The following is a 15,853-nucleotide window of genomic DNA, read 5'->3' as shown; positions in this document are numbered from 1 at the left end:
GAGTCTATATATATATATATATATATATATATAGTCAGGCTATGCTCTTTGTAGACAGAGAGAGTATGTACAGGCACTGTGCCTGTTTCAATGCGACAAAATAGGTGGCAGCCATTCACTGTGTATTGGTTGACCAATCAGAGTCAACCTGCCTAGTTTAAAATATAGAGCTGAAAATGTGTTGCTGGTTAAAGCACAGCAGGTCAGGCAGCATCCAAGGAACAGGAAATTCGACGTTTCGGGCCAGAGCCCTTCATCAGGAATGAGGAGAGTGTGCCAGGCAGGCTAAGATAAAAGGTAGGGAGGAAGGACTTGGGGGAGGGGCGATGGAGATGTGATAGGTGGAAGGAGGTCAAGGTGAGGGTGATAGACCGGAGTGGGGTGGGGGCGGAGAGGTCAGGAAGAAGATTGCAGGTTAGGAGGGCGGTGCTGAGTTCGAGGGAATCGATTGAGACAAGGTGGGGGGAGGGGAAATGAGGAAACTGGAGAAATCTGAGTTCATCCCTTGTGGTTGGAGGGTTCCCAGGCGGAAGATGAGGCGCTCTTCTTCCAACCGTCGTGTTGTTATGTTCTGGCGATGGAGGAGTCCAAGGACCTGCATGTCTTCGGTGGAGTGGGAGGGAGAGTTAAAGTGTTGAGCCATGGGGTGGTTGGGTTGGTTGGTCCGGGCGTCCCAGAGGTGTTCCCTGAAGTGTTCTGCAAGTAGGCGGCCCATCTCCCCAATATAGAGGAGGCCACATCGGGTGCAGCGGATGCAATAGATGATGTGTGTGGAGGTGCAGGTGAATTTGTGGCGAATATGGAAGGATCCCTTGGGGCCTTGGAGAGAAGTAAGGGAGGAGGTGTGGGCACAAGTTTTACATTTCCTGCGGTTGCAGGGGAAGGTGCTGGGAGTGGAAGTTGGGTTGGTGGTGGGTGTGGACCTGACGAGGGAGTCACGAAGGGAGTGGTCTTTGCGGAACGCTGATAGGGGAGGGGAGGGAAATATATCTCTGGTGGTGGGATCCGTTTGGAGGTGGTGGAAATGACGGCGGATGATACTACTAGTTTAAAATATAAACCAAACCTGGCATCTGTCAGTCATCGTTAACGGGTTTATTTTCCATGGCACCACCTGTACCAATCAGAATCTGTCCAGGCAATAATCATACCTTACAGACAATGGTCCAGGCACCACCATCACTATCCCTGAATATGTCCAGACTCATTGGCAGGAGAGACCCAGCAGAGGTAGCAGCTCAGTGGTATACAGTTGGGAAGGAGTTGTTCTGGGAGTACCTAATATTGACTTTAGATCCATTGAAGTCTCATGGTTTCAGGTTAAACGTAGGCAAGAAAACCTCCTGATTACCACTCCCTGTCCTACCTCAGCTGATGAATCCGTATTTCTCCGCATTGAATATCACTTAGAGGAAGCACTGAAGATGGCAAGGGCACAAGATGGATGGGGGTATTTTAGTGTCCACCATGAAGAGTGGCTCGGCAGCAGTACTACTGGTTGAGTTGCTTAGGTCCTAAAGGACATAGCTACTAGACTGGGTCTCCAGCAGGTGGTGAGGGAATCAACAAGAGGGAAAAACATTGACCTTATCCTTACCAATTTGCTGACTGCAAATGTATCTGTCCATGACAATATTGGTAAGAGTGATCACTGCACAGTCCTGTGGCAACGAAGTCACACCTTCACATTGAGAAGAAAGTTCTTCGTGTACAAAGTTAAAAAATCACACAACACCAGGTTATAGTCCAACAGGTTTAATTGGAAGCACACTAGCTTTCGGAGCGACGCTCCTTCATCAGATGATAATGGAGGGCTCAATCCTAACACACAGAATTTATAGCAAAATTTACAGTATGATGTAACTGAAATTATACATTGAAAAATCGATTGTCTGTTATGCCTTTCATCTTTTAGTTTAACTTCTTTCATGTGTAAATCACAAAACCATTTTTTTAAAAAAGTTGCATTCTCGGGTTAGCTGTTAACAATGGTGATAGCTAGACAATATGTTGAAGGTGTTGGTCCCTGTGTTCTCTGTCTATGCCATGATGTTTAGGTTGATTCTAATCTAAAAAGTGAGATAGCAGAGTTTTACATAAATTCATGCAGTTTTTGAGCTGAGTCCTACATGAATACATGCAGTTTTTGAGCAAATTACAATGTAACCCTGCAAGTACAAATTCACCCCACAAAATATATGTGTGCATGTGGGTCTTTGTCTGTCTGTGCGTGTGTGTCTGTCTGGGTTGGGGATTGTGAGTGTGAGAAAGTGTATATTTGTGTGTGTACTGAGTGCAGAATGTCTTAAGTTTGTGAGGGGGTGCATGTGGGAGTGTGTGTGTCTGTAAGGGCGTATATGGGTGTCTGTGTGTGCGTCTGTGTGTATGTGTGCTCGTACACGGGGTGACAGCAGTCGGGACGGCCTACCCACCCTCCAGCTTCACTAACCACCCTCAGCACCTTTCGACCTCTGGTGCAGCCTGTCCCGGTACCTGCCCGGGGTGACAGCAGTCGGGATGACCTACCCACCTAGAGACTCCTGTTTATATTTGTACTGGGATTCCTACAGTTCCACTCAGTGCAAGATTAATCTTATTGATAAACTGGTGAATACATACCTAGACATCCATTCTCCATAAAAGTGTGATGCCAGACGCCTGTTTATAATATTTTATTAAATAAATTACAAAACAATCTACAAAAAACAGTTAACATTTACAGCTGTATACAACAGCAATTTTACAAGGGAGAGAAGTAGCAAAGCCAGACCCCAAACCCTACTGTTCAACCAGTTTACAGGGAGATGAGGACAAACCTCAAATCCCAGTTTCACTTATAAAAGACAGTGACAATGACATTTATACATAAAAGGACAATCCAGTTACATAAACAGTGCATACAATACAGATCCAGCAAGCCCCTGTCCCTCCCACCTTCCGGCCACTCTAAGGCAGCCCGCCCCACGCACCTTCCGGCTCTCAGTCCACCCCATGCCCCTTCCAGTTCTCGGTTCACCCAGACACACCTTTCGACCACCTCTAGGACAACCCGTCCCAGTACCGCCCGGGGTGACAACAGGCAGGACGGCCTACCCACCTTCCAGCTTCACTAACCACCCTCAGAACCTTTGAACCACCTCTGGGGCAGCCCGCCCTGGTACCTGCCCGGGGTGACAGCAGTCAGGATGACCTACCCACCTAGAGACTCCTGTTTATGATATTTGTATTGGGATTCCTACAGTTCCACTCAGTGCAAGATTAATCTTATTGATAACCTGGTGAATACATACCTAGACATCCATTCTCCATATAAGTATGATGCCAGACTCCTGTTTATTTTTTTTTATTTTATTAAACAGTTTACAAAAATCATTTACAGCTGTACAAGAGACAGCAATTTTACAAGGGAGAGAAGCAGCAAAGCTAGGCCCCAAACCCTACCGTTCAACCATTTTACAGGGAGATGAGGACAAACCTCAAATCCCAGTTCCACATATGACAAGACGGTGACAATTACACTTGTACATTAAACAATACTGTTACATACAAAAGTGCAGACAACACAGACCCAGCAAGCCTCCATCCCTCCCACCTTCCGACCACTCTAAGGCAGCCCACCCCTACCCACCTTCCAGCTCTCGGTCCAGCCCATGCACCTTCCAGTTCTCGGTCCACCCTGACACACCTTTCGACCACCTCTAGGACAGCCCACCCCGCTACCCGCCCGGGGTGACAGCGGTCAGGACGGCCTAGCCACCTAGAGACTCCTGTTTATATTTGTACTGGGATTCCTACAGTTCCTCTCAGTACAAGATTAATCTTATTGATAACCTGGTGAATAGATACCTAGACATCCATTCTCCATATAAGTGTGAGGACAGACTCCTGTTTATTTTTTTTTCCCCTGTTTATAATATTTTATTAAACAAATTACAAAACACAGTTAACATTTACAGCTGTATACAACAGCAATTTTACAAGGGAGAGGAGCAGCAAAGCCAGACCCCAAACCCTACCGTTCAACCAGTTTACAGGGAGATGCGGACAAACCTCCAATCCCGAATCCCCTGTTTGTTTATTTTTTTTTATTTTATTAAACAAATTACAAAACAGTTTACAATGAACATTTACAGCTGTACAAGAGACAGCAATTTTACAAGGGAGAGGAGCAGCAAAGCTAGGCCCCAAACCCTACCGTTTGACCATTTTACAGGGAGATGAGGACAACCCTCAAATCCCAGTTCCACATTTAACAAGACAGTGACAATGACATTTGTACATTAAACAATACGGTTACATACAGAAGTGCAGACAATACAGACCCAGCAAGCCCCCACCCTTCCCACCTTTCGACCACTCTAAGGCAGCCCGCCCCTACCCACCTTCTGGCTCTCGGTCCACCCCGTGCCCCTTCCAGTTCTCGGTCCGCCCTCACACACCTTTCGACCACCTCTAGGGCAGCCCGCCCCACTACCCGCCTGGGGTGACAGCGGTCAGGACGGCCTAGCCACCTAGAGACTCCTGTTTATGATATTTGTACTGGGATTCCTACAGTTCCACTCAGTACAAGATTAATCTTATTGATAACCTGGTGAATAGATACCTAGACATCCATTCTCCATATAAGTGTGAGGACAGACTCCTGTTTATTTTTTTTTTAAACTGAGGAGATTCTCATCTCCTGGTTATATTTTTTTTATTTTAAACAAATTACAAAACAGTTTACAATAAACATTAACAGCTGTACAAGAGACAGCAGTTTTACAAGGGAGAGGAGCAGCAAAGCTAGGCCCCAAACCCTACCGTTCAAACATTTTACAGGGAGATGAGGACAACCCTCAAATCCCAGTTCCACATTTATCAAGACAGTGACAATGACATTTGTACATTAAACAATACGGTTACATACAGAAGTGCAGACAATACAGACCCAGCAAGCCCCCACCCTTCCCACCTTTCGACCACTCTAAGGCAGCCCGCCCCTACCCACCTTCTGGCTCTCGGTCCACCCCGTGCCCCTTCCAGTTCTCGGTCCGCCCTCACACACCTTTCGACCACCTCTAGGGCAGCCCGCCCGGCGTGACAGCGGTCAGGACGGCCTAGCCACCTAGAGACTCCTGTTTATGATATTTGTACTGGGATTCCTACAGTTCCACTCAGTACAAGATTAATCTTATTGATAACCTGGTGAATAGATACCTAGACATCCATTCTCCATATAAGTGTGAGGACAGACTCCTGTTTATAGCTGACAGCCAGAGCTCGATGATTGGCCCAGGTTAACAGCCCCAGTTAGGGACATCATATTCAATGAGATCCACTTGGCCAATCTTATTCCAATCACAACATTCCTCCCCCTCGAAGTGCAGGCCTATTCTTTCTCTTGTAGATTCTCTGAGGATATTTTCATCCCAGATCCAGTTCCTTAATTCTGACGTGGACATGACTGTAGCATCTTGTACCTGGAGCATCTCAGGAGAAATTCCTCCTCTTATCGGTATCAAGATTACATTCATCTTAAAATCTGAAGTTTCTTTGACACTAGACAGAGGAGGAGAACCCCAGATTTATGACAGTCTTTCTGGCTGTTCTGAGGGGCCAGAAATGTTTTGCTCCAGGACCCCACCTCACCTAACCGAATATGTCCCAGGGCCTGACCTCACCTTGACCTTGCCTCATACCGACGCAGCACCACTTTTATGATGTTGAACCTCATACCCTGCGACTTGGAGGTGCTTCAAGGCATTCACATTTACCGCAATGTTCTCCTAGCTGATGTTCCAACTAGGGTGTTCCAACTGTAATTCTACGCACTGACAATAAGGGACCATAACTGAATTTGACCAGAAGCTATGGGCAGTACAGCCTTGTCTTCTTTAAGTAGCCCTAACAGGACTTTGTGAACCATTACTATTACAATATCTGTCTGTAATGATGTGGTGGAACTTTCTCACACCAAATCTTCCTTCTTTATCTGGGTGTATTTGCATTCAGCATCAGCCAAAGTCTGGGGAGCATATGCTATCTGATGTTCCTCTCCGTTGGAGCACCGGTGAGCCAACACTATCCCAATACCGTATGGGGATGCATCATATGTAAGCATCGCCTCTTGCTCAGAATGGTAATGGGCCAACACCTTGGATGACATTTATGCTATTTCACTTGCTTACAGGCTACATGACTAATTCCAAGGTGGCCCTTTTAGAAAAGCAGATGTAAGAATGCCAAAATGCAGACCAGATTATGTATGAATTTATCGTAATAATTCGCCAACCCAAAGCAAGATCTAAGTTCCAGTACAAATGTGGGAGCTGGGGCACCTTTGATCACCCTCACTTTATATTCCAATGGGTATAACCCAGTCTTATCAACTCATAGGTCACTTGGGGTTCTTAGAGCACATAAGTTTCTCTTCAAAGGTGTCTGCCTGCCTGGGACAAACGTTAAAGCACGATGTCCAAGTTTTCCAAGTTCTTTTTATTGGTTTTTCCTATTATTAACATGTCATCCAGGGAAATGCCAACCCGGAGCAGATCTTATAAAATGACCTTTGCATTATCTGCTGGAGAAGGGCACAGGCTGATGGCATACTGTTGGATTCCTCATCTAGTAGCAATTGCAAGTATACATGGCTCATGCCCAGCTTTGTGAAGGACAAACCCTCAATACCCCCCCCAGTTTTACGTACAAGTCCTCTGGATTGGGTATTTATCCAGCTGTGAGAAGCAGTTTACTGTTTGCTTAAAATCCCCAGAAAAGCTGAAGGATTTTGGGTAATCCAAGATGGAGGATTGGAAAAATTTCTGGCTGTAACAGCTGCTCCTTTTTTGAGGTATTTTAGATGTTGGAGGTGATTTCCTTGAATTCCATGAGCAGCAATTGCAGTTTTATATGTTGTTTCATTATTTTGGAACTTTGGAAAAAAAATCAAAACAACAACAGTTGTAAAATGGAGAAGAACGAACAAAGGAAGCACATGTTGAGGTCAGCGTAGGAGAGAGAGAGAGAAAGAATCTGACACCACAGTGAACCTGCACAGTTATTGCCTTTGCTGTTTGAATTCATGTATCACTGAACATCGGAATGCATCTGTGAAAATTAACATACAGTGAAATTCACAACTGATCTTGGAGGAACTGTGTGGGTGAAGTCACAGCACAGGCACAGCTAAGTGAATTGTTTTAAATGTGGTCTACAGAAAGTCTGCAGTAGTGAGCAGAGTGGGTTCTTCCTTGACTATATGCTTTTTGAGATATGTCTTCTGATTAAACTTAAAATATAAGCCATAACTATTAATTTAACCTGGGGCAGTGTTTTGTAGAGGAGTAAGACTGTTATTTTCTGGGTCTATAGATTGTGAAGGACCAAAAATGTAGAGTAGAGTGACTTGCGCTTCTTGTCAGATGTGAGAGTTTAAAGAGAGTTTAAGGGTTACTGTGTATTATATCTACAATAAATGCTGTTGGTTGTGAGTCCTATCAGCTCGAATGGATCGTTTGGAGGGACAGTTAGAGGCAATGAGGAAGCATATGTCAGATATAGACAGGATAGATTGAGTAAATCCTTAGGAGATTATAAAAGCACTAGGAGTATCCTCAAGAGGGAAATTGGGAGGGCAAAAAGGGGACATGAGATAGCTTTGGCAAATAGAATTAAGGAGAATCCAAAGGGTTTTTACAAATACATTAAGGACAAAAGGATAACTAGGGAGAGAATACGGCCCCTCAAAGATCAGCAAGGCAGCCTTTGTGTGGAACTTCAGAAAATGGGGGAGATACTAAACGAGTATTTTGCATCAGTGTTTACTGTGGAAAAGGATATGGACAATATAGAATATAGGGAAATAGATGGTGACATTTTTAAAAAATGTCCACATTACAGAGAAGAAAGTGCGGGATGTCTTGAAACGCATAAAAGTGGATAAATCCCCAGGACTTGATCAGGTACCGAAGAACTAACTCTGTGGGAAGCTAGGGAAGTGATTGCTGAGCCTCTTGCTGAGATACTTGTATCATCAATAGTCACAGGTGAGGTGCCGGAAGACTGGAAGTTGGCTAACGCGGTGCTACTGTTTAAGAAGGGTGGTAAGGACAAGCCAGGGAACTATAGACCAGTGAGCCTGATGTCGATGATGGGCAGGTTGTTGGAGGGAATCCTGAGGGACAGGATGTACATGTATTTGGAAAGGGAAGGACTGATGACAGATGGTCAACATGGCTTTGTGCATGGAAAATCATGTGTCACAAACTTGATTGAGGTTTTTGAAGAAATAACAAAGAGGATTGATGAGGGCAGAGTGGTGGATATGATCTGCATGGACTTCAAGAAGGTGTTCAACAAGGTTCCCCATGGGAGACTGGTTGCAAGGTTAGTTGTCATGGAATAAAGGGAGAACTAGTCATTTGGATACGGAACTGGCTCAAAGGTAGAAGACAGGGTGGTGGTGGAGGGTTGTTTTTCAGACTGGAGGCCTGTGACCAGTGGAGTGCCGCAAGGATTGGTGCTGGGCCCTCTACTTTTTGTCATTTATATAAATGATTTTATATAAATAAAAGCATTATTTATATGATAAGAGGTATAAGAGATACAGTTAGTAAGTTTGCAGATGACACCAAAATTGAAGGTGTGGTGGACAGCGAAGAAGGTTACCTCAGATTACAACAGGATCTTGATCAGATGGGCCAATGGGCTGAGAAGTGCCAGATGGAGTTTAATTCGGATAAATGCGAGGTGCTGCATTTTGGGAAAGCAAATCAGAGCAGGACATATACACTTAATAGTAAGGTTTTAGGGCATGTTGCTGAACAAAATGACCTTGAAGTGCAGATTCATAGCTCCTTGAAAGTAGAGTCGCAGGTTGTTAGGATAGTGAAGAAGGGTTTGATATGTTTTCCTTTATTGGTCAGAGTATTGAGTACAGGAGTTGGGAGGTCATGTTGCGGTTGTATAGGATATTGGTTAGGCCACTGCTGGAATATTACGTGCAATTCTGGTCTCCTTCCTATCGAAAAGATGTTGTGAAACTTGAAAGGGTTCAGAAAAGATTTACAAGGGTGTTGCCAGGGTTGGAGGATTTGAGCTACAGGGAGAGTCTGAACAGGCTGGAGCGTCAGAAGCTGAGGGGTGACCTTGTAGAGGTTTACAAAATTTCGAGGGGTATGGATAGGATAAATACACAAAGTCTTTTCCCTGGAGTTGGGGAGCCCTGAACTAGAGGGCATAGTTTTAAAGTGAGAGGGGAAAGATATAAAAGAGATCTAAGGGGCAACGTTTTCATACAGAGGGTGGTACATGTATGGAATGAGCTGCCAGAGATTGTGGTGGAGGCTTGTACAATTGCAACATTTAAAAGGCATTTGGTAGGGTATATGAATAGAAAGGGTTTGGAGGGATATGGGCCGGTCCTGGCAAGTGGGACTAGACTGTGTTGGGATATCTGGTCGGCATGGACGGGTTAGACCGAAGGGTCTGTTTCCATGTTGTACATCTCTATGACTCTGAGTGAACCGAACCATCAGGCTTCACAATCAGTAGACCAGTGCTGCCCAATCTGCAAACTGTTTAGTTTTGAAGTTTCCTCTGCTTTCCAACCTCTTAATTTTTGCCTCTACCTTTGCACATAAGGCAAATGGCACTAGGTGGGCCTTTCAGGATTGCAGAATTACTCCCTGGTCAACATGTAAGATGGCCTGAGCTCTTTTGATAATCCTTCGACCTTACTGAAAAATCTCTGAGTATGTAATTAGGACTTCACTCAGGCAGCCATTTTCTAATCAAAAAGTGTTAAGTCAATTGAGGTGAATATTTCTCAATCGTTTGCATCCCATCAAGTTTAGGTAAGAGCCTTTCACTGCAATCAGTGGTAACTGCACCAACTGCTTCTCATCAGAGACTCGTATCAGTCATACCTTTAATCTGGAACTGTTCCCTGGTAAACATTCTCAGTCTGGCCAAGGTCTTGCACAAATGTAAAGGCTGGAGTGTGAAAGATTCATTCTGCAACCACTGATACAGCTGCATTGGTATCAAACTCCATAAGAACTAGGTGACCATTTAACCAGGCATTTATTTTGATTGGTTCTGATTTGAATGTCGCTAAGCAATTTAACTGTTCTAAACCATGTCTGGATGGACTTTTCTGGGTGTGCATTTTCCTGAATACCAGCCTATGAGTTATCTTACTGAAGTCAGGCCTCGTAACCCCCTTTGCTGTCTCAAGTCCACATACTGGCAGCAACTATAATGATGTGTTGCCCTAAATCCTCAAGAATATTTCAGCCATTTGGCCAAGACTCGGCTTTGTTCTGGGGTTTTGCTGTGGCCTGAGTTAGTGTCACTCTGCTCAGGATATGCCCTGCATGATTGTCTGCATTTAAGTAGTGTTCCCCATGTTCAGTCGGACAGGCAAGAGTGATGACTTCCATTGTACTACCCTTTAGCTCACATGCTGCACTTTCTGCATTTCTAATTACAAAGCAAGTTGTAGTGCCTGTTTGAAGTCTAGTTGGGCTTCAGCTAATAGGTGCTTTTGCATGGTTTTGCCATTAATCTGACATACCAAACAGGCTCTCAGCATTTCATTCAGTGTTAACCCCAAATCACAAATCTCTGCCAGTCACCTTGACCTCATCAAAAATCCTGATACGGATTTGCCTGGTTCTCAAACTGCTGAATAAAACCAATAGCCTCAGAATTAGAGGAGGCTGCGGTCATAATATTTCTTAACTAAATCCATCAACACTTGAAAGGTTTTTAGTCTGGTGCCTCAGGGAAAGTTACACTCAAGAATGGAATATTCTGTAGGCCAACAAGCTGCCAGAAGAATTACCCGTTGCTTTTCCTCTGCCCCAATGTGATTTGCCTGGAGAAAATGCCACATTCTTTCCACATACTGGGCTCAGCCTTCAATGGCAGGATCAAATGAGTCAAACTTCTCAAATAAGGATATTATGCCAGAAATGCTTATCCTAACTCAAAGACGACTGTCACAAGTGAACTTTCTTCAGGACCGTACTGTCAAATGTTAACTCTGATTTCTTTCCACAGATCCTGCCAGACCTGCTGAGATTTTCCAGCAATTAGTGTTTTTGTTGTGTGAATGAAGTTGAGGTTAAAATTAGATGAGCCCATGATCTTATTGAATGATGGAACAGGCTTGAAGGGCCAAGTGGGTTTACTCTTGGCTGCTGCATTCACAAAACCTCATGTTTTGGAGTAGCTGGATTTTTAAAGAGACACTCATAATCTTCTGATTTAATTTCTTTATTCTTTATAAGCTTGTGGCTTTTCTCAGATCACTGTGGCTTTTGTAAACCTGAAGGTTTATTCAGGCTGTGGCCACTGTTACTAGTGTATTTTCAGGTGGCAACACATTATCATTGTGTGGCTGAGAAATCTTGAGCACATTCATCACCACCGATTCTTCTTATTGGACTTAGTCTAAGTTACTGATACCATGAGGGAAAGGGTGCCCACACAAATTCTTTGGCAAAAGAGGGCGTCAGTTCTGATAGAGTACAAATGATATTGCATAATATTTAATAAGTTGTTATAATAGGCTGAATCTTATGTTTTCTCTAGCATTCATTTTTTGGTGAGTTTCACTGAGGGTTTCTCTTTACAAGACCAAGCATATTTTCTCATCTCATCTTACCAAACTCAACTGTTTAACTACCTACCCCATCCCATGGTGCCCCTTTCATCGAACTCTAGTCCCATTCTATCATTTGTTGTACACAAAACAATTCATCACTGCCAAGATATCCTGGAATGGATCAGCATCCCTGGTACCAGTGGTTTCTTCAAAAGAAGCATCTTTTGAGTGCACTTCGGCATGTCCTGGCCATCTGGAACTGCCTTTCACGGTTCCTGATAGTTGCTCCACACATGGTGCAGAGGGGAGAATTGATGCCAGACTTTATGGTCAGGTATCTGGAAGCCCTTGCTCAGCAGCGTGCAGAGACGGATGTCCTCTTTTCCAGGACTGGCAACAAACGTCACAACACCAATCCATGTCAGCCTAATTCAAATTACCACCTAGGTCAATGCTGTTTTAGGTTGCAGCATTACAGCATTAGGTTACAGGAAAAGAAAAGTCAATAGGAAGCAGGCCAGTTTTCTGCACTCTGTCAGCATATGTGCCACTGTATTCTGTCTGATCTCATATTCAGTCCGTCTCTGCTACTACTTGAACTACCCCACAGCAAGCATCATGCTCTCCAATACTCTATTGCTTGCTCTCATCTACCCTAATGCTCCACAGTTCTAACCCTGCGGACACTATGCGCTGCCTACTCACTCTCTCATGGTACCATCTACCTTCACTAAAAGTAACTGCCATGCTACTTTTGTCTTCTCATATCATCTGGATATCTTTCATTTCCATAGGAAAACAGAAAGAGACAAGAAAGGTGATAGACTACCTGACATTGAGCTCCTGACCCTTTACAAGGAGATGACAATCCCAGGTGCTAACTGGCCATTTCTAAAATCCTGTACTTATATCAGAGGCTTTTTTGAGTTACTGTGCTTGGACTCCCTGAGCAACAGCTATCTCACTTGACTTGATTGAGGACTGCAAACAACCTTGACAAAGCTCCTGATGTCTGTGCTAAACAGCATGGCAAAGGAGTACTGTGAGCTTTGTATCTCCAGCTGAGAGACAAAGTGCAAAGAGACAAGGCAGGATGCTTTGCGCATCTAGATATGCCCAAAGTGTGTGAGCTCTGAGAAAGAATGCAAACAGCCCAATGATGCATCTTTATCCTGTCCTTGAGCTGGTTGCATGACTGAGAGTGAAATGCTTTTGCTGAAGCATTACAATGATCGCTGACATTGTGCTCTGAACTGTAACATTGAAGTGCAGAAGCATATTGTAAGTTGATCGGAAGTGCGTCAAGAGAATTGTTAAAAGTTGGCACATAGAAAATATCAATGTACATGGATGTAGGCTGCATCAGGTTCAACCTAAGAGTGAGTACACATTACTGTGAGCAACATGCACGTGGCACGAGAACAACAACTTAGGGACTGTAACCAAACACATTAGAACTCTTTAGAACATTGATTAGCTCCTCACAGGAACATTCCTTTATATCCTTATGAGTGAAGTTAATCTTTTAATATTAGTTCATCCTTTTAAGCACTAACGATCTTATACACCATAGCCCATATTAAACTCAATCTATCCCCTGAAGATCAAATTTAAAACAAGACTGAAATGTAATTAAGTTTATTATCCTTTAATGCAGATATGCCTTTTCCAAGAATAAGAAACCTACTATGGTACCAGTAAATGATTCAAACATTGAACTTGGACAATATCGAGGGCTTTCCACCTTGGATGTTTTGAAGATTAACAAGTTGTATAACTGCGGTATGTTTAAAATATTTACTAGTATCAGTAGGTTTTCTGTGTGGAATCAATAACTGGTGAAATTCTGTATTTTTATTCTGTAATTCTAAATAATTAATTGTAGTGCTCCTTGACGTTTAGCATTTTTGATCATGTACCATTTTACCAATATTGATAATTTTAAAAGCTGTTCAGTGTTTCCTACATGATGTAATGTCGTGGATGTGTCACCATAGTCTTACTAGACTATAGGGACTGCTCTCTCATCAGAGAGAGAAGCAACTGGTGGTGATTTAGCCTGAGGCAAGGGAAAAGGAGAGTCTTTCATGGTAGCCTCAAGCCAGTAATAGGGATTGAACCCCTGCTATTAGCATCACACCAGTCTGTAAACCCATGCTCCAGCCAACTGAGCTAAACCAATTCCCACATCTGATACAATATCCTTCAGGCATACAACTAAATGGAAGGTAATGTCATTGAACAGAGTTGTAGATCATGAGTGAAGATTTAATTCTGTATGCTTTTGTAAAACCTAAGCCAAACTCAGTCCCTATAATTTAACTTCAACTCTAATCGCCACCTCTTTTTAAACTGCTCATCTCCTCCCTCCCAATACACTCATGCACATGCATGCTCAGAGGCAGACAAAAAATGTAGATGTTTTGGATGGAGGAACGATGAGGTCTTTACACGCCACTATTTTTCAAATAGATGAAATGAAGAATTCTATGAGAACCTTCAGTTTTGCTGTTCTTCACAGTATTTATCTCATGATATGTCCCAAATAAGTTACACTTGCATTTGCAAATTCACTTTTGGCTAAATTTATTACTAAGCCAGCTAACTGCAGTTACTTAAACAGGTCTTATGATAGCCGTACGTGCGTGTCAAATGTGTTACTGTATATTATAACATTGTCTAAATAAACTACGTAGTTTATGACTTGATTCATTGATGTATGGAATGTAGCTGAGACATTTTTAACCCCACATGGCATGATTTGACATAGCTACAATGGTTTGGTTTTATATAATCAGATATATCTTTAGCCCTCAATGTTATTAGCGCTTGGCAGTACCTTTTTATAAATTAATCTTAGCACAAGCAAGTCACTGTCAACATAACAATAGAATCTTCTTCCCGAGAAATTGAGTATGAATCTATTTCCATAGCTGCATTTACTTTTCTGTAATCCATGCAAACTTTAATTGATCTATCCAATTTACGAATCTACACTGCTAGTAAACTCCATTTGTTTTGGTAAGGTTGAATTACCAGATTAATTCATGGATTAACTCTCTGTTTCCACCTGAGCTTTCCTGGGCTCACCCGATAACAATGTTGCTGTCTCAGTACTGATTCTCCTAAGTCCACATCATGTTCATGTTTGGTATTCAGGTGCATCTTTACACATTTCTACAATGTTACTAGATCTTCCCGTTAACCTTCCTTAAAATATGAAAACAGTGTCTAATTTTCTGAGTATTTCCTTATAGGCTTGTCAAATCATAGGAGGTTTTCTTCGTGAACTGTCTACTATTCCTTCTACCTCTCATTCCTTGTCTCTCATCCTACCACTACTCTTACCACATGACACACTTGCTCCTCCTTGTTCTCTTTCCTGCAATGTTAATGTGACATCACTGATCCTTCTTCCTACAATCAGTACGATCTGTCAGATAAGTAATTTTACTAACCTGCATAACTATCTTATATGGATCACTGAATTTTGTTTTCAGAGATTCATCTTGCAATGCTAATACTTCATCTCCTAGGAACATGGAAACAGAAGCAGCCCATTCAGGCTGCCATGCCAGCCTTGCCATTCCATACAGTCATGACTCATCAAACATTTCAATGCCTGTTCCAACTTCATAAGGCTGTACACTATTTGTCATCAGAAATCTGTCAAGCTCTAATTTAAATATATTCAAAGACTTATCTTCCATCACCCTCTGTGTGGGGAATTCCAAAGGTTTACAGCCCTGTGAGTACAAAAACATTTTGAATCTTAAGTGGTATATCACTTACATTTAAATTGTCCCTCCTGGTTCTAGATTCCCCTTTCAGTGGAAAGATCTTACTAGCATCTACTCTGTCTGAACCTTTTACTAATTTGTAATTTTTAATGGAAAAACCTCTCATTCTTCAAAACTCTGCAGAACACAGGCTCAATCGCTCTTAATAGGACAGTTTTGCCATCCTGGGAACAGCACTCATGAACATTCTTTGCATTCCCTCTGAGGTATTCCCTTCTGAGATGAGGAAACCAAAATTGTACACAGTACTCCAGTTGTCCAATCAAATTGTTAAATAATTGAAGGAAGACTTCACTCGTCCTAAACTCTCATTATTTCAGAAAAAAGCTAATAATCCATTAGCCTTCTTAATAGTTTGCTGCTAGTTAGCCCTCTTGACTTATAGACTAGAAAATCTATACTTTCCAACCTCTTACCATTCAAGAAATATTCTGCACATCTAGATAGTCTAATATTTTTC

At 42.8% G+C, this 15,853-nt stretch overlaps 1 protein-coding gene across 1 annotated transcript in view; it reads left to right on the top strand.

Moving 5' to 3' along the window:
• Positions 1–15,853, top strand: part of LOC132824535 (high choriolytic enzyme 1-like) — a 58,504-nt gene that overhangs the window by 29,933 nt on the left and 12,718 nt on the right. The window contains exon 5 of the mRNA XM_060839168.1: positions 13,251–13,375. Coding sequence (XP_060695151.1) covers positions 13,251–13,375 — 125 coding nt within the window. The remainder of the gene's footprint in view (positions 1–13,250; positions 13,376–15,853) is intronic.

This window comes from Hemiscyllium ocellatum, chromosome 18 (genome assembly GCF_020745735.1).
Source record: "Hemiscyllium ocellatum isolate sHemOce1 chromosome 18, sHemOce1.pat.X.cur, whole genome shotgun sequence".
Taxonomy (NCBI): Eukaryota; Metazoa; Chordata; class Chondrichthyes; order Orectolobiformes; family Hemiscylliidae; genus Hemiscyllium; species Hemiscyllium ocellatum.
This window is presented reverse-complemented; position numbering and strand designations above follow the sequence as displayed.